General features: G+C 37.9%; 1 protein-coding gene across 2 annotated transcripts in view; it reads left to right on the top strand.

Annotated features, from left to right (window-relative positions):
* The window catches only part of PARP8 (poly(ADP-ribose) polymerase family member 8), a 124385-nt gene that overhangs the window by 70104 nt on the left and 28795 nt on the right, over positions 1–25486 (top strand). Inside the window, exons 5-15 of one of the 2 annotated variants that reach the window (XM_032095971.1) lie at positions 263–333; positions 2740–2817; positions 7358–7452; positions 10743–10803; positions 11856–11946; positions 14794–14860; positions 16215–16340; positions 16867–16965; positions 18412–18976; positions 21245–21298; positions 21402–21497. In XM_032095971.1, the coding sequence (XP_031951862.1) occupies positions 263–333; positions 2740–2817; positions 7358–7452; positions 10743–10803; positions 11856–11946; positions 14794–14860; positions 16215–16340; positions 16867–16965; positions 18412–18976; positions 21245–21298; positions 21402–21497 (1403 nt within the window). The remainder of the gene's footprint in view (positions 1–262; positions 334–2739; positions 2818–7357; positions 7453–10742; positions 10804–11855; positions 11947–14793; positions 14861–16214; positions 16341–16866; positions 16966–18411; positions 18977–21244; positions 21299–21401; positions 21498–25486) is intronic. The other variant, XM_032095972.1, reaches the window with a different exon arrangement.

The raw sequence follows: 25486 nt of genomic DNA, 5'->3' as shown, positions 1-25486 counted from the left end.
CACTAAATTGTAAATCACAAATTGGGAAAAACAAATGTCCTAGATGGATCAGCTGAATTTCAATTCACACTTTAAAAAAGTCTTCTGGGAAGTAGGGGCTTCCTAATTTTAGGCTGTTGCATTGTAAACTCTTTGATGCATTTGATTTCTGTAACTTTTTGTTTGTTATTTGCTTTACTACTGCAATTAAAAATTCCAAGTCTGCATATGCAAAACTCATTTTTTTTTACGTATGTTCCTTATTTCCTTTTTTTTTTTTAAGAATTAAGAAAAACCAGTGATGTCAACTATTGCTTATCCATAAAGTCAAAATTACAGAGGGAAAATGGAGAGGTATGTATTTCTTGTGTGCGTATTTTAACAGAAATTATTTTAAGAAGCAAAAGCAAATAATAAAATATGACTGTTTACCATAGACTTCCTATCAAAGTGTGCTTATTCAATCTGTGCATGTTTACATGTTTTAAAGGGTGAGCATATTTCTCTGTTTTTCATACGTGGTTTAAGCAGTGATTCACTTAGTTGGGAGAGGTTTCCCTCCTATCCTAGGAAATATGTTTTTGGCGTTTATTTCATTATATGTTCAACAGTATTACAGACCCTGTTGGCCCTAAATATACTGCTCTCCTAGAGAAATAGATAATGATTCCATTACCTTCTAACCTGCTCTGGCACATAAGACCTTAATTACTTAGCTCGCTGCTTCTTTGTGTAGCCTGCAGCAATCCCACTGCAGACTCGAGACCTCTGCAGGACTCTTCTCACCATAAGCAGAGTCTTGAGTATTAGGGTCTTCTAGGCATGGTGGTGTTTGTCCTGTTCCTCCGGCACAGGTCTCTGACCAGTCTCACTGAGATATTAAGAAAAAAGTGGCACTAATGTGAAATCTACAGGGTTGACAGTGTTACAGCCTCAAAGAAGGTACCCCATAGGCTCCTGTCTCAAGCAAGAAATAGAGCATTGTCAGGACTTCGGGTGCTTAACTTAAAGACTTCCTTTGGTAAGGGTGGGTGCTGAATTTCTTGATCCTGGAAAGGGGAGATAAGCATGCCTAGATGCTATTTGTTCAGTTTTTTTAGTAAATGAAACCTCATTTGATGTGAAAAACTGCACTGAAAATACTTTGCTTCTGCTGTCTCATCATTGTATTGAGTGCTCTGTGAACATAAGAAAAACAAGTGTGGGAAGAATTTACCCATTTCCTTAAAAGCCTGAGATATAGTTGGCTTCTATCGGACTGAGTCTGAGCTTGTATTTTGTTTCTAGTTCAATCAGGTACTTAAATGTGAAAGTACTTTAAAAAAACCTTTATAAAAAGTGTCTTAACACTGACAATTTCTTTTGGCTAGGCAGTTCAAGGTTTGCTTAGAATATGATGGGTTTGTCACTAGTCTAATATGAGAATTAAATTTCTATTTTTTTGTGTGGAATTTTTGGTCAGTTGATTTCTGTTTTGCAACAGACTTCCCTCTGAAGTAATTTTATTATAAAACAAAGAAAACGAAAATTTATTTATTTTCAGGGAAGTAGAAGCAGAAATTATTTTTATGCCTTTGCAGAAAATATTTTTATGTCAAAAATTGCCATGAGATTGGATGAAATACGGTTTTTGCACTATATGTATGTATACATTCAATGAACAGAGCCGGAATTTACAGGCAGAGGTAGAAAAATGAGATTATAATGTCTGACCATAGAAATTGGGTGATAAGTGTATATACATATTGACATTTATGGTTGTGGAGTTTTGGGGTAACATTTATTTTTTGATTCATATATCTGATTGCTATTCCATTATGACAGATCTGTGTAGGACACGACTAAGAAAAAAGGGGTTAATGATTATGTTCAGGTTGAAGTGAAGAATGATGGTTTTAACAGGTGTTCTTTAGGAGCTACTAGTCAGCATAGGGCATAGAAATAACACATGTGTTGTGGAAAACAAGAATTACTCTCTCAAGCAATTACATAGTTACAAGTAAAGGTCCAGTGGTGGGAAACAGAATATAACATTTAATCTCATGCTGAGTTGCAGTCAGTACCGGAATCAGTTCAGTTTACTTGATGATATTATTCACAAAGCAGCCTATTTAGAGCAGGTTTTACTAGGTAAGCATGGGACTTTCTAATCCTTACTTTTCACTGTCTCAGAGCAGAGCTACTCAGATAATTAAGTTTGAAACTTTTCTGGCACCAGGCTGGAATTTCTGTTAAAAATAATAATTAAGCAGCAGTGTGTCAGGTTTTCACAGAAGGAAATATTAGATAGTCCATGCTTGGACTTGGATTATTTCCTGAAACTATTAGAGTTTATTTATGAGAATGATGTAAAATAAAGTTGTAGTAGGTTGCTGACACACCAAAAGATATATGCCCAGAACCAGTCTTGGTGGGAAAGTTATGCTTTGTTTAGCAAAAGCACAGAGTGAAGTATCCCCCACATAGTCTGCTGAATTATCCAGTTCTTTAAAATACCATGCTGTGCTTGTAACCACACAAGTATTATTTTTCCAACATATATTTGAGGTGTTTTTATGTACCTTGTAGTAGGTGCTTTTTTCATGTGGTATTTCATTATTCTTAAAATGGGTCCTCTGGAAAAATTATTCTTAAAGATCTCTTAAGAAAGGATGCTATGAGCTTATTTGTATAAGCATAATTCCTGTAGTTACATTTAGAGCTATTCATGTGAGGTCAACATGTTGCTTTTATCATTGTTAACTTTCTTTTTCCATTAAGGAGTCACGGCACAACAGCACAGTTGAAGAAGACTCTGAAGGAGATAATGATTCTGAGGAATTTTATTATGGAGGACAGGTAATGCAGGCATTTTTTTGCGCAAGTTCCAAGAAAGTAATATTTGAGAGTTCTTATGTTCATTCCATTATACATTTATGATAACATTTAATTTCTTACGTTTCTTCACTGTTGAGTAGAGTGGCATGTGTATATATTCATAGCATTTTGTAGCAGAAATATTGAGTATGTTAAAATCTGTAATTATATCAAATTCCAAATAAGATTACTTTGTTTACATCTGCAAAACTGTAAGAACGGAAAAAGCAAATACCCTTCAGAAAGCTTGAAAAGAGAAGCTAGTTGCTTACTTCCAGGAAACAGATAACTGACTCTGTAAAGCTTATCCCATTATTGATACAAATGGGAAGTCAGGCAAGATCCAAATCTGTTTCCTTCTGGAGGATTGCCATTTTTTAAAGTAAAAAGCACTGCATTTTTATGGTGAAAATGGTTATTACAAAACAATTTTGGTCTAGGCAGTAGTCCATTCTTTTTCTGAGCTCGAGAGTAAAATTCACCTTGAAAAATGCTGCATATTTGAGATGATTGTACTGCTCTGTGTCTTTCCTTCTGTTCCTTCAGCAGAATTAATTCTTACATTCTCCTGTGTATTGGGAAATAAAATCTTTTCATGCCTTTTCTTTTTGCAATATGCTTCACACTGCTAGTCTCTTTATTCCGATTTTTCTTACTTTTTAGCCTAAACATTGCCCCAAGGAATCATTCCTTGCTTACGTTATTAGAACTGGTTTTTTTGATGAACATTTTAGTGAATTAGGGTTGCTGTTTATGAAAGTTGTCCCTTGCCTCAGCCTTGAGGCTGAAGCCATCCGTGCCCTGGGTTGGGGCAGAGCCAAGGCTGCAGGAGCACGGCAGCAGTGCCAGCAGGGTGGGTCGGTGCAGAGAGCGTGGGATGCTGATGAGCAGGACATCACTGAGCTTCTTCTCATGCAGAGCCAACAGTGCGGTGGGGTTAGAACACAAAATTCATCTTGAAGTGCTTGACAGTAAAAAAACCAAAAACCAACAAGGCCCCCAAACAAACAAACAAAAAAACAACCCCATGCCCCTGAAAAGCTGTTAAAAGTTATATTGTAATTGGAACTGAAACAATGTATTTTCATTGTCTGAAATAGCTGACATGGGGAATTGACTCATGCTTGCTTCAGAAATGACTGCAGGAATTGCCTCCCTTCAGCTGCCAGCTCTTACAGCCCCATGCTGGGGAGGATCATAGACATAATTCACTGCAAAGAGCAATGTCTTATTTTAATCTGCCTGAGAGGAAAAAGCTTCTGATCTTGTCCTGTAGTGATGAGTTGCGTGTACCGGCTTCATTTTTCAACTCTGAAGAAAGGGCAGTAACCTCAAGGTGAAGGAAAAGGCAGAAAACAGCTGGGAATGCTTATTTCTTGAACCAGGGCAGATACATTTGGTAAAGGATGCCTGGCAGTGCCCAAATGAATGAATAAATACTAACTCTGCCTGTGAGATATGAACACTGATAGCAGTACATCATTTTGCAAGGTGTAAAATGTTTACAAGGGTAAGAGAACTGTGTAATAGACAACACTGGTTAGAATCTAAGTGCCTTATATTCAAATGGAAACTACATTATATTGCATTATCTTCTCTATAAAGTAATACATTTAACTGAAGGAATAGTAACTGGCAAAAAAAAAAAATCATGTCTGCAATAAAAATAAAATATCAGTTGATTATTAATGTCTTGAATATAAAATATCCAAAAAGCAAAATAGGAGAATAAGGAGAAAAAAAAGGGACATCACAGAAAGTGTATTTTAAAAGAGGAAAAAATGTCGTGTTTAATCTAAAATTTCATGGTCAGAAAGACAAAAGTCTAAAGAAGACATGTACAGTTAAAAAATAATACTGAGGACTCAGAAAATAAATAGGAAATCAGGTAATGGGCAAAGTCCCTTGCAAGACAGAAAAGAAGAATCCTTTTTCAAGGAGAGTGTTTGTAGAGGTTAAGTGAGCACCAAGTGCATTGGAGAGACAAATGATTCGATCATGTATGTGGGGAACAGGCAAGGCAGGCTCCTTCACAAGCTTGTGCTATGCCCACAGGGAAAGGGAGCAGAAATACTGGCTTTAACAATTAGAGGGAAGAGATGCCAGTGTAATTGTGTGCAATGCAGTTGGGAAGGATGGAGGTCAGGAATAATTCTTAGCATTTCTGAGTGGTTACAGCTGGAAAAGACAAGAGGGTCACTGATGATGAAACAAGGATTGTGGAAGATGGGAAATGGTGTTTGATGGGCAGTGAAAAGAAGATGCAACCTTTTCCTCGTAAATTAAATGTGTCTACTTCCTAGGCACCTGCTTGTAATCCTCCCTAAGGATTAAATGGATAAATACTTTAAAGTAGCTAAGTGGTTCAATAGCCTAAGACCTATTGATTTTCAATGGGATTTAGGTTTTAAATCACTTAATCTCCTTTTAAAAAGCAACCTTTTGTCAAATAATCTGAATAAGGTCTCAGATTAAAAATGGAGACTTTCTAAACACAGACCTTTGAGTCACAGCAAAGTTATCAGATTTTTTAGCTTTTATATTCACTTCTTCTGCAACTCTGTTAGTTCTTGCTTTGAATCTCTATCTTCTACATTTGCAAATAAGAACAGGAGATGAAAACAGAAATGCTACTGCATTTGGCTCTCTCTCTGCATGTCTCTTGTGCTTCAGCTACAGGACATACTTGAAAATGCAGAAATACAAAACTCTGACAGCCTCCTCTGTGTACATCAATATGTCTGTGGCACTAATTCAGGGGTGGGTGGGAAGTACCATACTGTGGTTTTAAAATCTGCCAGAGCACTGCTTTGTTTCCTTTTTGAGTTCATTGCTTCTTACCATGAGAAAATTAGAAAAAGCATTATGGTGAGCAGTGTAGTGTTCTGCATAATGTTCCTTTTATATTTTACTATTATTGAAACATAAGACTGATTTAAAAATCTGGTTTAGGACCAACAAAGGTGGCAAGTGCACCACAGCTACAATTTGTGAAATGATTGCTGTGCTCTCTTTGGAAGCAGGACAGCAATTATTTACGCGTCTTTAAAGAATTCATCTTTGAGTAATGAGCATGTAAAAAGGATTGATTTCCCCCTACCTAAAGTGAAAAAAAATTACAATAACGATTTTCTTCCCATGCTCTTCTACTTGTAAAATTGTTCTGACATGCCTGCCCAAACAAAGGAAGGCTACTTGTTTTATGACCTTCTGGTCATGAATATCATTGGTATCTCTGAAAAATACATGCCTATGCCATGCTGATGAATTCTGTCCCTTATACTTAAAGAATTCTAAGTCTAATCAAATTAACTCTCTTATAATTTTCAAATGTCAAAAGGTGATCATCTGATTATTATTTTAATACTATTGAAATTTAATTAAATTGAAAAGCGCATCTCTAAGTATCAGAGCTGAAAGTGTCACAGCACTGGTTTCCTACAGATTTGGGTGTACAAATGGAAGAAACAGTACTGCAGTTGGATGTGACTCTGCAAGAACAAGAATTCTCTGCAGGATTCCTGTATAGGGATATATATGTGTGGGTCTAAAGGGATAAATTACATGCTATTGCTTTGCTCTTGATATTTTCAAAGGTACAGACCAAATCCTACGCTCGTTTCTGAATCTGTCCAAATCTAGGGAGTTCATTGACTTCTGTGGAATTACTGTCATTCTAATTGTTGTAAAGACATAGATTTAGGTTCACACAATCAGGATAATTTTGCTTGAGAAGAAGGTAATAATAGACAGATGATGAATAGATTGTTACATGCCCAAAGAGGTATTTTGGACCTTATAGAAGAGAGGAGGATAATAATTATTTTGACTTCATACCATGCAACCATACCAGCTCACAAGTTTTGCTTTTTGTGTAAGCACAAAAATAACTTTTTCCACTTTTCATGTAGAGTTTGAAAAAGAAAAGGGGTTGGTGTCTAGGTAGATGCTGCTTTATACCTTCTCTGGTAAAATACTGAACATGGGAAAGTGTTCTTTTAATTATTTTTTTTTAGTTTCCTGTTATGGCACTGGTGTGTAGAATGCAGCCAGTGAGTAAGCTGAAAATGTAATTTAGATGCTGGGGTGCTGGGTATAGAGAATAGTTTCATGTTGCTTTTGTGCGCAATCCATTCTGTGTCTAGTATATATATGAAAGTGTGACAACCAGGAGTGAGCAAACCTTTATCCTGTAGTGGTTGGTCTAGGATGACAAGACTGGGGAGATCTGGTTCTTATCCTGCTTAACATTCTTAAAATACACAAGTATCCCAGAAACAAACCCTGGGACAAAATAGGACAGATGAATGAGTCCTTTGCAGCTTCTCTTCCCACAAACAGGAAGAGAACCCTCAAAACCCTTCAAGGCAGAGGTGCCTGCTTTGAAAATCTTCTGTCCTTTCTGAGTGTGGCATTAAGGAATCTGAATGCAACATACTTCACAGGGAGAACTTTCAAGAGTCTAAATCAAGTGCCAGAAGTGAAATACAGAGCTCCCAAGATATTCTTCTTTCCCTGACAGGTTAGCTATGATGGAGAACTTCACAAGCACCCACAGCTGGAGGCTGATTTAACAGCAGTGAGAGAGATCTATGGACCTAATGCAGTATCTCTCAGGTATGACACTGGCCTTTCTGTATTGTGGAACCTTTAATGTTTTGGAGTTCGAGTTCCATATGCATCTTCCCTGACTGCCAAAGCACAACTCGTTCCTGGTGATTTCTGCATGTTGTGTGACAAAAGGAGAGCACTGCAAGCCAGCATCAGTGCTGAGGTTTTGGGGTTACTTTGTTGTTCAGCATAGGTACAAGTAGCTGTACTGAGAACAGCCCTGTTCTAAAACATCGTCTTCTGCAGTTGTAGTCAGGCAGTTGTGTTTTGTTGTAAATTACAGGTCAACATTTCTCTAAACCCTTGTTAAACTCCTTTTGTGTCATATTCTGTATTTTGCCCTGGAGGTGAACAAGAGGAATGATAAGAGATTTAATAAATATCTTCCCTAGGGAATGACTGAAGGAATTGGATTTGTCTAGTCTAGGAGAAAAAGAGAGGGAGAAGACACAATAACAGTTTTTCTTCTTCAAAAAAGCTGTTTATAGGTAGGAGTGATCAAATATTCTGTATTGTCATCATGAGAGAGATGTAAGAAGCTAGGGTTTGATTAGAGATTAGGGAAATTTTCTAATTGTGGGAATCTAAAGTGTCCTACACATGGAAGTAGTGGAACCTTGGTCAGATGTGAATTGCTAAGAATAATTACACACAAATTCTGTTGGGCATATATCAACATGCATGATAGTGCCAATAGTGCATGTCTGTGTAGTATATATACTTTAATATTCCTCAAATATTTTATAACTTCATTTTCCATCTATGTAATCTTAATAAATTCATAAAAATAACAGGTAGGTAAGATGTAACAGACCTGTCAGATGTATTGCAAGGAAAATATCAAAGTTGTCATACAAACCAGGTAAGAGGCAGAGAGAGCATGCCTACAGCTATGGTGTACTTATACTTTCTCAAATTAAATGGAAATTTATAGCACTGCAAGAACCTGGGGAATTGAAATCTGGATAGTTGTATGTAGGTTTAGGAAATGAATGAGATAAGTCTTCAGTTGCCAAACTGATAACTATGAAATTGAGGTTCCTTTAAGCTCCTAAAATGGAAACATTATGTGTAACCTTTCGAAAACTTAAATGCATGTAATTTATTGAATCAGCTGTTTCACTGGAAACACTCTGATCCCCTTGAGCTCACTACAGTAGAAACTGGCACCTGTGGCTGCTTTTGGCATGTGTAAAACTTAAATATTTCATCCGCTCTATTGCAGCTGAAAATATTTAAAAATTCTTGGAAATACACCCCACAGCTTTAAGCATTCATTTTCATCCCTCTTGTGCGGCTCCACTTCTCTAAGGAGAGAGAAGTTTGTCTGACAAGGAGATCCGCTAAGAGGCATATTTCCTAGAGAGCTGACCCTCCTTTCAGTAACCTCTTGCTGTCACAGAGTCAGTTTTACTTGTAAAAGTGAAGTTCCTGTACCTGCATGCTTTTCACCACTGCCCTTAAATATCTGGCCACAAAAGCCCTGAGAAAGTGATTCATCCAACTGATCCAAACTCTTCTGTATCTCTTTACATTGCATATTCATTTATGGACAGAGGACCTCTGGGAGCTTCAAAACCAAAATGTGTTGATGAAGCCATTGTAGACAGCAGATCATAAGCTGCAGGTGTTGGAATAAAACATTATTTCCTCCTCACTCTCAGCTTGGGAAGTTAAAACTAGAGTTAGCATCATATGTCTAAAATTCATCTTCTAGGATTGTAGTGGGGCAGGGGCAAAGGGATTTCTGCAAGTATGGAAATATCACAGTTAAAACTAATTTTTATCTTATTCTTTCTTACACTTATTTTTCTATTCCATTAGTTTAAGCATTTCTCTGTTTAATTTATAAAATTTTTCTTGTTTACAACCTTTTGAATCTCAGTTATGTGAGTAACACCAGCCTGCATTCATAAAAATTACTTAAGATAGCGTAACAAGGTTTGGATCTTCCGGAAAGTGAACAAAAAAACCTGATGCCACTGTTGTGTAGGGTAGTGACTAAGCCATTCAGTGTGGAGAGCTTGCCTGTTTCAAAGCCAGGTTTTCAGTGAGCTGTAGGGGTCAGCGAGTGCCTGTACAGCTCTGGGTGAGGTGACACTTGGAGCAGCTCTAAAGGTGGATGGGAAGTCTCCTGTGGTACAGCCCTGTCCTGCCATTCACCTGCCCTGTGTGTGCCATGTGTGGACAGACTTGTATAGAGGGAGAACTTGGGTTTGCCCTGACTCAGTTGGGTTACTGAGTTTTGGTGGAAGGGGTTCCCTTGGCCAAACTTCTCAAGAGCTCAAGCAATTTCCAGTGCAAACTAAGCCCTACCTCAGCTGAGAGGTCACTTTGGTAGGAGACAGTTACATTCTAGTATTTCAGAATTGCCTTATCGACTGATGCACAATTGCTTCTGTGCACTTGGTCAAGTTTAATAGAAAAGCATGGAAGTCACTCTGAGAACAAGCATAAAAATGCAGTTTAAAGTTAAAAACACCCTAGTGACTGAAAGCTAATCTGTGAAAAATTGAGAGATAGTACTTTTACAGTATGGCCCACTTAGGTAATTTAAATGAAAACAGTTTTTTGTTTAGCTGTGTATGTATTTTCTAGCTCTGTTTTTTCATAAGTCTTCAAGTACGTTGGGGGAGCGCAGTCAGAGTGAGTCAGAAAATAAGAGGCAGAAAAGTCCCAGTTTAAATGTAAGATTTCAGATGGTAATGAAATACCTGTTAAATCCAAATCTTGCAATATTACATGCAACAGATAAAAAAGATAACTATTGCCTTGAGCACATTACAGGGCAGTCTTTATTTTTAACAAACCAATGCTTGAATGTATGAAGCAATCCCCAAGGTATAACATGCCATCCTCTAGGCTATGTTGTATTTGTTTTCAATGGTTTACCTGAAGCCTATTCTTATGTTGCTGGCTGTTAACCTGAAATACTTTTGAGAATTAACAAGGGTTTTCTTGTGTCATAAATGGGAGCAGCATGTGACTATTAATTTTTCTTTGTTTAAATGTACAATACACGAGACAGAAATGCATAGCAGCAATGGAGAGATTTGGGGGAATTAGTAGAAAAGATTTAGCCTGCTTAAGCAAGATCCTCTGAAAAAAACTTCTAAGTGCAGCAGACAGTCGGTCACCCACTGGGAATATTGATCCAATCTATGTAAATGTGTATTTTGTAACTATTCTGATTATACAGATAAGATTATCCTTTATAAAATCTTCCATGTTCTAAGTACTCGTGGATTGAGTAGTATCTTAAAGAGCTCTAATGTACTATAATTCTTTCCTTTCAGGGAATATGGAGCCATTGATGATGTAGATATTGATCTACATATTGATGTTAGCTTTCTTGATGTAAGTAATCTAATCACAGAATTACATAATGAACATTAATACCCATTTAATTTTGCTACACATCAGACTCTCTAGACAACCACTGATACATTCCTTTTTTGGAGACTTGATCTTCACAAGTGGATGTCACATTATTGATTGATACAGAGTGGAAAGGTTTCCTTTCCTTTTATGATCACATTCTTAAAATGCTGTGTTAGGCTTCTATTTGCCTCATGTGTTTTTCCTTCCAAACATGTTTTGTGAATAGTAAATGTTTTAATAAACGTAAATGAAATACCTTTTTTTATTTTTAAATGTTACCCTAGACATGAGTCAGGTGAAAGCACTTCACAGCCCTGAAGGGATGACGACTTTGGCTGCAGTGCTCCTGTACACTGATTAGAGAGAGGCTTGACTGGCAGAGGAGACACGGGACAGTGGTGCTGTTTGCTGACTGGCAGCATGGTTTCTGTAGCTGTTGTGCTGTCATTAGCTTCACACTTCCTCACCTCATCTGCGCAGTAACCTCCCGACCTTGATATAAAGAACAAAAATGAGAACTTTTAAGGACATCATTAGCTTCTGCACAGATACGTCTTCTTTTCAGGGCAGCACAGCACATAAGACAGTCACTGAGCCTGACCAAAATTTTAAGAAAATCTCATCATAGCTTGAATTACTTAGACCGGTTTTAAGGAGCAAAAGTTTCCTTTGCCCTTAGTTATGGGGCTAGTTTCTATTCTGTCTTTTTTGTTCCTTTGCTTCTCAGCTTTGAAGCAGTACCTGTTGGTGGATGGGAATATGTCTGCCTGTACTGTACATGCAGTGTTGTGTATAAACCTCTGCTTGGTTTAAATGAGCTCACTCAAGACCTGGAAGCAGTCTGACACTGCTCTTCAGGGGCACTGATGTGCACTAATTTGAGCTAAGTGTAATGTTGGGGTAGATACTAAACAACTGGGTAGATGGATGGATGGTGTTTATAGCAACCCCAAGGCAGACTGATGAAAATCAGCAGTTCCTCGTGGTAGCTAATGATGTCTATTGTTTTTTTTTTTGTCTTAAACTAGGAGGAGATTGCTGTGGCTTGGGATGTAATTCGCACAGAGCCAATAATAGTGCGACTGCACTGTTCACTCACACAGTACCTAAATGGTCCAGGTTGGTCAACTGTGTATTCTTCTTTTGCCTTGTGTGGTGTCCAGACTGAGCCATGAGATACTCATTCACTACCAAATCTTTGACCCTGCATGTGCTCAGTTCTACTGCTGAGAGGAGTCCTGTTGATTTGAAATTAAGCTTTCATGTATATGCATGGCTAGGCTCTTTCTGGTGACGCAGACATCTTATTTAAACTTCCATAGGTTGATTTTTGGAACTTGTTTGTGTGATGTCCTTTGAAATGCAACTGCTTCACCTGGGAACCAGGGTTAGGGAGTAAAGATCTAGAGTTTCTAATATGTGATTTCCTCATTTTGGAAATCAAACATCATCTGCACAGATGAGATACGAGTGATAATGAAGACATACACAGACCTGTGCAGCACATTAATATGCCCTTTTTCATGCAGCTTTGAAGAATCAGGCCATGGTAATTACCCATTCAGTTTCTGGTTTCTCCAGGAGTATGTGAATTCTGGAAATCTTTAGATTTGGAAGAGTTTTTAAGTGAGTAAAGTTTCCTCATAAGAGAAAAATGGTCAACCTCATGAAGAATCAACTGATTTTGAAGATTTGGAAGCATTCGTATGCGAGAGCCAATCAGATATATTTTTACAGTGCAAGTCAGACTCAGTTTGGATAATAAGTTGCCCAGCCTTGGAGACCTGCAGTACAGGCTGTCAGTTCAGGCTTTTATCTGTGGGAGAATTCTGCCTCTGGAAAATGAATAGATATTTCCAGTCATCTGTCCCAATGAGCTATTTCTATAGGATATGTTGTCTGACGATTCTAACTGTAAGCTATATTCTGTTCATTCAAATAAGCATTCCATTATACTGATCTTTTTTTCCCCTTGACTTCGATCTTTTTGTCTGTGGTTTATTACTTGACTCATTTTTGTAAATATTCAGATCTTAAAATACGTATTTGCCATAGCAGGAAGCAGCGTTAGTATTCAGAACATTTCTATCAAAATGTAATTTAAAAAATAAAAGAGTGCAGCAAATAAGAGAAGGTGAAGTGTGAAGAGTAGTGTGCAGTGAGAAATGAGAAGTAACAAGAATATGTGTTCTGCACCGCTGACAAGGTTAAGGTGGGAAACATAGTTCCCAGTGCTGCAGCTGACTGCTTGTGGGAGTGCCTGAGTTCTGGGAAAGGCAGGATCAGGGCCACAGCCAGGAGCTTTGCTGACGTTGGTTTTATGAGCTCAGCTGCTGTTGCAGCCATGTCTCTTTACTCACTAACAAAGCACAGCGAGATCCACCATCTTTTGCATTAATTCTGTTAATTCCTCTCCTGCCTCAGATATGTTTTCTTGAGACCACTGGGCCAGAATTTTACGCTGTATCTTTTTCTCCTATACTGCGTTCTATTGACTGAGAAACAGAAACACAGTACACTCCAAAGCACATCAGGGGATATGAGTACCACCCTGTAGCTGTGTAATATACTGATTTTAGACAGTTCTTCTGGTTAATAGCTTGTCTCACTACTGCCTGTGTGGGCAGTTTGTCCCTAGTGCCCTAGAAACCTGTCTTAGAGAGAATGAATCAGCCACTGGAGGTGTTGGCGTGTCTCCTCTGAATGTAGAGTCTAGACAAAAATTTTGGTCTAGATGTCAGATTATGAGATTGATGGTGTAGGTATGATGATAGTTATTTAAAGTATTCCCCGTCCCATCAGCCCCCTGCAGTGTGTCTGAAATTTGACAATCCAAAGATATTGCTATACTTAATGAAATCATTCATCCCTCTTGAAAAAAATCATCAGTTTGTATTTAAAAGACGAATTCATGTTTGATGTTATTTGAATAATAATATTGGAGAAGGGGTAACTACAGAGCTTTGAACTAAGTTAAGTGGCATGGCCAAGTTAGATATACTGTATTTTATTATCAAATTTAATCTATTAAAGCAAAATTGAAGTACAAACTTCTCTATTCTGAATAAAATCTGACTTTCTGAGCGGTTAGAATAACATCAAAATACTGATTTACCATTTCTAATAAAATTTGAGCAAACCCCAGATTTTTTTGTTTTCATTCCTTTTTTATTTTACTTTAGTCATTATCACCTTATGCAATACAAAGTATGCAGTCTGTTCGTGCTTGTAATATGCATTGGCTGTTGTTGTGCCTTGAGGACCTGAGCCTCTCAACAAGTACCGGATTCCATCTGCCACTTCTATCTATCAAATGTTATTAAAGGATTTTAGTAATGCCACTAGCTAATTTCCATCCTATACCCTGTAGATTTTCAATTTCTGACAGATGAATATGGGTATACTAGTGTTAGGACAGGCCTTGAGGAAATTTCAGGGTAATCCTTGGCCACTGGAATTCACATATCAGGCACTTAGATGATAGTTTTGGATCTTGTATTAAAACATCCTCAGAAACAAAACCCAGATATTAATGAATTTGGTTTCAGTCTGGGCTTTCTTCATAGCCACAGGAACTTTACTGTGTATAGACTACTTGGAAAAAAAGTGATTAGGTGAGATGAATTGCCAGATTAAAAGTCCAGATACATTTAACCTGATGCTGCTTGCTACTTGCATAGTATATATGTAAAAAAATACACATTTTTGTACATAAAATGGATGGGAAGAGATGCATTTTGGAGAATTCAAATTGTAAAATTGTAAATTATATTGGCTGATACTCCAGAAAGTTCCATTCATTTCTTAATATGCTTAGATGACATGTCCACTTTTGCCATTGCTTCAATTTAATTGTCTATACTCAAGCTCCACGTAGAACAAGGTCCTTAAATAAGACTTATATGGTCACAAGTTTGTCATTACTGCTGTAAGTTCATATATCAACAAAATATCCTTTTTCCCTAGTGCCAACTGTGGATGTGTTTCAGATCTCTACTAAGGAAAGATTTGGGCTGGGACATCAGCTGAAAAAGTAAGTCTAAAAAAGTACAAACCCCTGATTTTAGGCAAATATTACACTCTTTTTAGTTTCTGGACCATGTCAAGCAGAATAAAATTCATGTTGTCAGGTTGGTTGTTGGATCAAAGTATCTTGAAGTTGTTTTTCTTTAAATAAAAGTCAATATTTGCCTTTTCAAGTTTGGGTTTGACAGCTGTGGATGAGAACATGATTTGTGTTACTTGCCAGGGTTTTCTGTCACTTCGCTGCCTTTTAGGAAGTAAGCTGTTAAAGTTATAAAGACCATATCTAGGAGTGTTCAATTTCATATTTCTGCTTAGATGGTGAAGCCTCTGAAAGAGGAGTCTTTTTGAGCTTCATGCATACCCTGAGGGGGCTATGTTTTCATGACTGCCTCTAGAATACATCACAGTAATTAGGCCATCCAGGTTTTGAGGACAAGATGGAAGAACAGTCAAAAAAATTGGCAGTTTCCTGTGGTCATAGTGCAATTAATTTTAATACAATTTTGCTGAGTCATCTTTTTGCATATGCTTTTGTACATGTTATAGAATTTTAAGTATATAGGCTTTAGTATCTCAGTATTACAACATTAAGAAACCCCTGAGAGAAAAAAAAATGCTGTTTAGTGTTTTAAGAAATTCAGTGCAACATTTTCATAATCTTACAAATGAAGCAAGTTATTGAAATCTCTATGGTATATAACTTCGAAAAAAAAAAAAGGAAATGCTCCCTTGAAATGAATAGTAGCTTAAAATGTTTTGCTATTTACACTGTCTGTGATTTTTGCATCAGGTAATTAGTAAAGGTTCTTATATGACATTTTCAAGATCACAGCTGCGCAGTTCACAACTGAGCAGGAGTCAGAATACCCATGAACCTGATGGTCCCTCATGGCTGTGGCAGTGGGTTATTCATCTTTTTCATACCAAATTCAGATTTGACTTTTATCACTATTAAGACCCCCACTACCAGATTAGAGCCAGAGAATAAGGTTCTGCTTGGCCATACAGACGCAGTAGCCTGTGGTCATGTGAGAGGCAGACCCCTGTAGCTGGATTTGATGCCTTTGACTCGGTTTCTCTCTAGATCTTCGTGAGAGGAGATAAGTTTTGCAGCTGCAGTGGTTCTTTACACAGACTGTGTTCTCTTCGAGAGTCCCTTGTTAAATTAGTTCTGTGTGGGAAAAAAAGGGTTTTTGAGGAGCTGAGGCACCCAATCATCAGTCCACATACGTGACAGAAAACTTCAGCTGTAGAGTGAGAACATTGCCTCACACCTACATGGTGACCACTGAGACTGTACTATTAAAATGACTATGTCCTCTCTGGGATAAGAAAACCTTTTTTTCTTTCTTAATTTGCAGAATCATGCAGACATTTGTTACACAACAGTGGAAGAACAGTAAAGAGAAATCTAATTGTACGCACAATAAGAAGGTGTCTGACAAAAAGGTGAAATCCCCTCTGCACATCTTTTCTACATTGCGCAGGTAATAGCAAGGAAAATGTGCTGTTATCACCATAAACTGTTCAAAATCTTCACAAGGTGAAATCTTGACTTCTCTCCACAGAGAAGTGCTCTATTTATATCTTACCTCATGGGTTTCCAGTCCTGCATTGCATGATATCAGGAGTGAACTAGGTACTGCTGCAGCTTCTAAGATTATTAGAAGCTAGATCATTTCAGTGCTGTGCTCTCTGAAAGAGCCATGTTAGATCTAGAACTGGAAAGAGTTAGTTTTATTTTAACTTGTGTTTGTATCTTTATTTTATCTTTACTTGAATAGCAAGAATAAAAATAGAAATAACATATATACAAGTAATATGTATGTATAGTATATGTTATGTGTATTTCAAAAACCTGTATTTGTCCGGCTCTTCTTTCTACAGCAGTTTGTATATTTAGTTTTTTAAAACTGGAATGGTCATTAATGAAAGACTGATTTTTAAAGATGCTGAGCACCCTCCCCTCTCCAGTATTTTACTACATTAATGTTTTCCACTTCTGAAATGCAGGCACAGAATTTCAAAGAAAAAAGGCATTAAAAAGCATAAGAAAAAGCTTATGAATAGTTCAGTTGCATTTAATATGATTTCTGCCAGTTGCTCATACTCGTAAGTATACGTAGAATCAGGCTCTGATTTTACCTCTTTCAGGATTGTGACTATTTACTCTAGTGTGTTTTCCTTCTTATGGAGGGTTGACAGATCACCCCTTCAATTCAGTTACTGAATTTCAATTGAATGCTTCTTTGAATATTCTTTCTTCTCGAGGAATTTTGCCATTCTAAATTCAGGGTGTGAAAAAGAGATAGAATACAGCAATCACTCACATTGCAAAAGGGGGGAATGTCAAAGATGACTAAAGATTGTCTGTCTATTCAAAGGCAGAGGAGGAGAAATGATGTTTTAAGTAGAAGGCTTATCCGTTCCCTACCATGCCATACGCTGCTGCCAAGCACAGGCTGTAGGTTAGGGTTTGGTTTTATTCAGAAAGGACATGAAAAACCAGCCCATTTTCCTCTTGATTTGGCAGCCAAAGTCCAGAGATGGCTCAGTCCAAATGCAGGGACCCTCTCTGTCCCCAGGACATCATTCCTACCTCCTGTCTGCAGGAGGGTGATGGTGAGCCAGCTGCTACAGTGAATCAGCAGCCTCCACGTGCGTCCTCCACTGTCAACGCTTGCTAACAGGGTGGGGAAACCTGCCAGCCTCTCTCCTTGGGTTTTTACTTCTCTATTTGATGCAAACACAAGAAAAAAAAAGTACTCTAAAGATTGGTGTTGCTTATAAAATGATTCAGCATACCTGTTACATGTTCTTACCTTGCAAGGGCAGGCAAATGTGAACCTTACAGAAATGGGACTGTGTGAATGTTGTTTCATAAAAATCTTTCGTTCTTTACTTCCTGCATTTGTAATTTAGGTCTCTCACATTCTCATTTCTGGTGTTACAGAGCTAGAATTTGTCTAAAACCAGAAAGACGTATATAAACTTGTCTTTCACAAGGTGCCCAGGTTATTATGATGCTTTTAAAATAATGTCCTTTTTATCTGAATTAAATTTGATTTAATGTCTCCAAGTTTCACTGCTCATGGTATCTTCCATTGGATCTGAACATAGAATTTGTTATGCCTTGTCCAAAAGACAATAACTTTGATGGGATCATGCCATGATCCAGAGAAAAGATAGATTTTGATAAGGAAAATAAGTTATAAGATGTGGATTTTATTTCAAAGATAATTTCCTCAGCAATTGGTTTGTTTTGAGACACAGAGATCTTTACAAAAAGCTGTAAGGTCACAGCTCTAACTTCTACTTAAGTAGTTAACTGTCTTTTTGATTGATGAGTTTGTGTGTAAATAGGAGTAAGTTGTTTGTTTTGGTATTGGAATATGTCTTACATACAGCTGTTGATATTTTAAAAGTTTGGGCTGCATTTATCACTAGTGAAAAACATAAAGACAAGTGACACTTAAAAAGTGTTACATCTGTGTGATCATACTTGATTTGCCCAGGATTTTGATTATTCTCCAACTCTGCCCTCTTCTTTATTCTAAGGTCGCCAAGTTATCCTCCACCTGGCTGTGGTAAAAATAAATCGAAACTGAAGTCAGAACAGGATGGCATCTCCAAGACTCACAAACTATTGAGAAGGACTTGTTCTAGCACAGTGAAGGCGGAGGATGTGTGTGCCACAAAATCTCACAGAACCTTTGGCCGCTCGTTGTCGAGTGACCCGAGGGCTGAACAGACAATGGCTATTAGATCGCACAAACTGCTGAGTCGTGCTTGCTCTGCAGCTGCCAAGCAGGAGGAGTGCATCACTTTAAAGCCCCATAAGGTGTTAAATAGGTCGTGCTCTGGGGATCCTCGATGTGAGCACAACAGCACCTTGAAGCCCCACAAACTTTTAAGCAGATCCTACTCCAGTAACCTTAGAATGGAAGAATTGGATGGATTGAAGAATCATAAGTTGCTCAGCAAGACTTACTCCAATGCCCCTAAATCATCCAAAATGGAGCCTTTCAAGGAGTCCACCATGGCAGAGAGCAGGAGGCTCTCTCTTACCTCAGGGCTTATTGGTATCTTAACACCATCTTCATCAACACCTTCACAAGCTGCTGTGCGTAGTATTTTTTTGTATTTTACTCATTCTCCTCCTATTCTTTTCCAGATGTGTGTTATGCTTTTTATGCGAAGTCATTAGTACCTAGGATATATGTTAGTGACTATATTGGACATATTGGAAGACAAGAGCAATGGAGTCAGCTTTTTAAGGAGGATTCAAACAGCTGTGCAAGCACATACACTTAAGTTATAAAATCAGAATTTGCTGTGGTCAGGACAGAGATTTTATGTGTTGTGTTGAGTGGAGCTCAATGCACAGCTGCTGGCCATGGGAAAAGTTCAGTCACCCATTTCCTTCCCTGCATACTTCCTGCAGGAAAAAGGCAGAGTGTGCACTTCTGTGCTGCAAAATTAGCTTGATTGCACAGGACTTTTCTCATTCCCCCCTTTGCTTCGTGGGGGAAGCATCTGTCCATTAGATGGTTTGAGTGCCATGTCACCCCTTCTTCTGGTGTTTGCATCTGCCGTCATCATTGTCATCATCATCATCATCATCATCACACGGGAAGTAATGCAGTCACGGTTCCACTCACCTCTTGCACATTTGTGATTTGTGGAGGGTTAAACCTTCAGACGTGCAGGACATCAGGGGCCATGCAAAGAATTGGGCCCACATTGGCCCTCTTAGTTTCCCCAGAGACATGATCGATTGGGAAAACAAAGGGTAGCACATACTCTTACATTTAAGAAAGAGCTCTCAAAATCAATTCTGCTGCCTATGCCTCTTAAAAGATGGCTTTTTTACTTTAGAAGGAAGAGTGGGTTTGTTTGCAGTCTTTCATGGCACCAGCCTGTTTTCTGTGTTTGATCTGGGGAGAAGTGTTTAGAAAATAGTTTTCTCCACTCCCTTTGCCTGGTGGTACCTTGGAAGCTGATTCTTCCTTTAGATGCCATACATATGTTTAAAATAGTGCATTCTAAATAATGAAATTACGTTGAGTGCACTATGTTTCATGGTAATTTAGTTTAGTGAGCTTTAAGCTATCCTCATCAGATCTAAAAGCAGGAATAACTATCATAAGGTCATTTTTATATATGGTGTGTGGTTGATTTATGTGAAGTGCACAGCAAAATTAATTTAACATGAGCTATCAGACTTTCACTTGTTGCAGTTTAGAGATGCACTTTTTTCTGATTCAGCAGAGGATGTATTAACACAGCAAGACTTCTCTCTTCTGACGTTAATAGGAAAAGTCCCTTTGGTTTTTGTAAGATAATGAAGAGCTGACTAAGTTTCATCACTGATGTTATCAGCTGATAGGGAAGAAAGGCAAGCCCTGCTTGGCAGCCTGTAAAGCTACCCATAATTTATTGCTTGAATACACTTACTTTGAGGGAAGATCATTACATACATGGTAAGATGCAGTTTGACTCATGTTAGTGGAAGGGCATCAGCAGTCTTATTTCACATTTTATATGCAGGCACCAGATATATGGGTTACCTGGGTGCCTAGCTGCAATTTGAAATCAGTGGAATGTAGAAGTGATGAATCAAGATACTGAGTTCTCTTCAATTCTCAGCTAAAATATTACTCTCATATATGAATACAAATAGTATTGTTGCCCAGAAGAAAAATGGAAAAGCAGTTAAGCAATTAAACAGTAGAGAAATGAAAGGAAGTAACCCTATAAAAAAAACCCCCAAAACATTGTAAACGGACCTGATCTCTTATTCAAAACAAGGTTTGATTGAAATAGATGTCAATCTGGAGGGAAGTCTGAACCTTACTGACTCTTGTAATAGAAGTTACTTCTAATTTATATTGTTGTGTGCTGAAAAAAAAAGAATTTGAGTAGTATCTGAGTATAAAGATCTGTTAGTGCAGTGTTTGCAGAAGTGAGACCTTAGTACATACAAAATAAAAAGGTTTTCAGCGTTGCTGAGAATTACAGTAGTCTTTCAAGCCTTAACATATAGCCCATATTTGGATAGACAATACGCAGTGAAAGCATAATGGAAGTTACCAATAGTTTATTAGGATGGAGTGGAGGCACTGGTGTTTCCATTTGAGACTGAAGTTTTTGGGATGGTGAGATACTTCATCAGATTTAAGAACTAAAAAGAAATACTTAAAACCTACCCCACACCCAGTAAACAGTAAAAGGTTTGATTATTTTTAATGTCTGGTTCACGCAAATGAGAGATCTTTTTAGCTGCAAATTGTTTGGTTAACATATTTACATGCAAAAATTTATAAATGCTTTACTGTTTCCTTATAATTAGTCTGCCAACACTGAAGTTGCCTCAACTTCTCCCTTGCAGCAAAATTATGGTGCAAAATGCATTCCGGTGCGAGACCGTGGCTTCCTTGTGCAGGTAGGATGTCATATCTTACTCATTTATGAAACACTGTGGAGCATGAGCTGACTGTTAATTATTTTTAAGCAGATGTTGTTATTCTTATTTTCGTTGTTCTCAGACTATTGAATTTGCTGAGCAGCGGATACCAGTGCTGAATGAATACTGTGTAGTTTGTGATGAACCTCATGTGTTCCAGAATGGCCCTATGCTGAGGGTAAGTGGTCTGCTGGTAAACAACACATTTTATAGTGCATTAAATAGCTGTGGACCTTACAAACCTGTTGGAGAACTGTTGAATTATTTCAAATGTGTTTCATTCTAATATTCTTCTGAGATGCAAAATTGTAAAGCATATGAATTAGATTTTGCTGTAAATTTGAAAAAAAAAAGGTCTTAGAAGCAAGGGAGAGAGAAAACAGATTTGTATCATACCACAGAAATATAAAGTGGGCATGTATTTCCCTGAACACTCTTGTGCTGCAGTAGTCACAGCCAGGTAACACAGAGAAGTGCATTGGGGTGCTTTCCCAGTGCACTGGTGTTCTTCTGAAAGCTTAGGACACTTCATCCCTGAGCTTTTATCAAGCCATGACTATGGTATTTACATACACTGGTGTTAATGCCACCACTCTGTGAAGTTTTTCTGACCTTGTTTTGCTCACAGGCTGCTGAAATGAGCCACCCTCAAATGTGATAAAAAAGGCAGTAGAATGAGATGCTCTGTGAAGTGCCTGATCTAGCAGTGGCCTAGTCTAGGGGCACTGTTGTGGCTCAGTATGCACAAAGTCTGGCCAGTTAGGCAGCTCTTCCTTTCATTCCCATATGACTGGGAACAGAATTTTGCCTGCTGATCATTGTAGCCTCTCTCATGCAGTTGGTGAATGTGTACCGTGGAAAAGAGTAAGATGGGTCATGAGAGACACATTCTGCCTGGAGCTGCTGGATCAGTGCAGCTTTGTGAAACAGAATACAGTTCTTAGCTTTAGGGCTGGTCTTGCAGTTTAGAATCCTCTTGTTTCACCTGCCCTTCATCCAGTGGAAGCATGAATAACCTTAAAAGATTAAAGCCGTGGAAAATTTAACTCCAGTGTGCAAATGGTCTGACACCTGACAATTTCTGCACAGTGTGGGAAGCAACTGCACGTAAGCTGAAGCAGACCTCATCTATGATAGTTTCATGGAACTATATTCAGGAGGATTATTGCTCTACCTGGTAGCAGAAATCACTCCAGTGTGGTTCCCCATGACACTGACTGGCACCAGGGTCAGGTATTCTGACTGCAGGCAGGGTGTGCAAATAGGCTGCTAGCAGGATTTGAAAAAGCATACATATATCCAGTTAACGCTGTTTAAAGTCACGGTTAAACCCCTGTACTTTTGGATATCCAATCAGGTGTTATTTTTGCTTCTTCAAGCTCATATCTATCTTTTAAAAGTAAGGTTTTCTGACATACTTTTCAGTAGCCAATACTTATTAGAACCTGTAAAAAAGGCATGAGTTCCTTATTATTTGTCTTTGAATGCACTGCTGTGTATATTACCTGTGACAGAATGAGATAAATCAAAGTCAGTAGTGTTTGGAGAGTGAGTAAAGTTTGAAAAACATAATTATTTAGCTTACTGGAGTTTATCTATTATCCATAGGTCAAAGCAAATGGTAGGATTTATTCTACTAAAAAAAAAAAAACTGAATGGAAAGTTATCTGCTCTAAATAAAAGAAGTCTTAATTCTTTTTTTCCCACCATAAAGATTAAAACGTCCGAGAATTACTCTTTTGTGTCTTCAATTTCAAGAAGGGTCATTTTGTAGCTGTCTGTTTAAGAGTTTGTCAGCACTTCACAACGGAAGAAGCTGCAACCATATTTGCCCCTGAACATATATTCATCAGTGCCTTTGAAGGAGCATAACCTGACAAGCTTGGGAAAAATGAAAGAGTGTCATTATGTAACCTAGGAAAAATTAGATACCAGGAAGAAATTTAGCATGCTGTGTGTATGCTTGAATGACTCAATAAGCAATATAGAGCCATTAATGAGTTTGCAGTTCTGTAGAAGGTGAGGAAGGATCTCAGTTTGAATTGAGCATTAGCTTGCTGTAGAGTGTGTTAAGGAAATCTATGCTTCACTCTCCTGAGAGTGGCCAGGGGAAGCTTAAAGTAGTCAGTTTGTGAGCTTTATTGACATGCTTCAGCTGCACACACACATACATGCATACATGTTTAGTTATATAATGTACGTGAAGAGAAAGAGCATTTTATGTTTAGTACTGCTGCAAGAGCAGATCTCAGAAACAGAGTACTTTTATTACAAGAATACAGCAGGCTTTCATTTAAGACAAGGCTACATGCAGAGTAGCCTTACTGAGGATCCGTGACCTTTGTAAAGAGTTCTCTGTTTTGACAGCACAGTAACTTCACCGTGTTTTGTAACGGTAGGTGCCTTGCTATGGTGTGCTTAGCAAGAGTGTCCAGATCTCTTTTTCTACAGATGCCTGCATCCAAAGGCTCTCTCTGTAGCAGGCTGTGCTACCAGAGGTGCCGCAGACTAAATAGCTCTGGGCCATTCATCAGCTTCTCCCTTTAAAGTTTTGTTCCGCCACACAGATGCACACAGGCTCATGTCTCCTTTGTGGTGACTTTCTATATTTTTGACCTTTTTTTCCAACAGCAGAGAAGGCCTATGAATTTATAAAAGCATAATAAAATTATTGCTTGAAAAGATACTTTAATATTTATGTAGGCTTGATTTTCTGATATTTTATGGAGTTTCATGCAGTTATAAAGAAGCCACAGAAAACTTTGATTTTCTAATCCTCCTGTATGTTAGCCTGGTGCCCTTCCTGAACTATAGTGTCGTTTATTAATTGTCATAAATGCAGTTTAAAAACCTCAAAATTGCCATCACACAACAATTACAGTCTTTTAATGCTGTGAAGTGCTATACCTACTTACAAACTCTTAATGCTGTACATAGTTTTTTGTGCTGGTTATTACTGACTTGCTCAATTCAGATGTCTCATGCTCACAACAGCTGAAGAAACCATGTGAAACTGAGAGATAAAGTTTTTTCTTTCTGCAGGCTATAATTTTATCTTTTATAATTTTTGTCTTTTATAAAGTGTCTTAATCTCTCTCAGAAAGCTTTCTTCTCAGTATTGTGTTTCATTTTCCTAAATAAATTTTTCTGTGGGAATAGTCTGGCTCTAATATCTATTTCAATTTAAGTTACTTTTTAAAAATCTTGACATTTTCTCTCCCATAAGATAACAACCACTTGATGACAACAAGATATCTCATTTTGTATGGCTTAATTTAAGCACTAGATCCACATAGCAGATGTATCATTGTATGGAAGGTTCTGTTGCAGAACAGCTTCATGACACAATTGCATATGTTTGACTTCATGCTTTTACAGTGGACATCTGCCTTACTCCAGAGCTTCAGTAATTATTTAATCATGCTAATGTTCCCTGCTGGTTCAGGGATCCTTTTGTACATTGAAATCTCTGGGTGTTGTTAGGCCATCTTGGTCCCTTATTGAGCATAAATAAAGGGGCTGCTTTATTGGCTTACTGAAGATAAATAAGTAAGAAATTCTCAGATTTCTCTTAGGAATTTCTTAACACAGCAAAGTGAATATTCTTTGAGAATAGCCATTTGTCTTTTGAGCTCCAAAATTCCCTGAAATACAGAAGACCAGAGTTAAATACACAGAGGAACTGTGTATTTAACACAGTTTGTGTTAAATAAAAATAAAAAAACCCTGTGTATTTACTAGAAGTTTGTGGGTGTAGAAAACAAAACGCATTAGGTAGATGGGGTGGGTGACCTTAGAACATGCCCAAACCTAATGCCCTCACATTTGAACTGCATCTATATTGCTGTGAAGGAGAAGAACGAGGATTCGCTGGAATGGAAGGAGTCTTGGTAAACTACTATAACGTATCATGGAGTTGTAACACTCTTCTTTATAAGGACCCAGAGTCCATTGCTTCATTCCATCCCCTTTAGAAAAAAACACAGTAGTAAAGTAGGCAATGTTTTCCTGTAAGTATTCACACCTTTCCTAGATAAGATGGGGATGAGTGAAACTTCTCATCATAGCATGGTTCTTCTGTATTTATTTCAAAAGCACAGTGAGGTCTAAGGATTATTTGCAGTGCACCAGAAGTTATAAAAGCCGAGTTGGATATTTAGAGATGCA

This window comes from Corvus moneduloides, chromosome Z, assembly GCF_009650955.1.
Source record: "Corvus moneduloides isolate bCorMon1 chromosome Z, bCorMon1.pri, whole genome shotgun sequence".
In the NCBI taxonomy this organism is placed as follows: Eukaryota; Metazoa; Chordata; class Aves; order Passeriformes; family Corvidae; genus Corvus; species Corvus moneduloides.
This window is presented reverse-complemented; position numbering and strand designations above follow the sequence as displayed.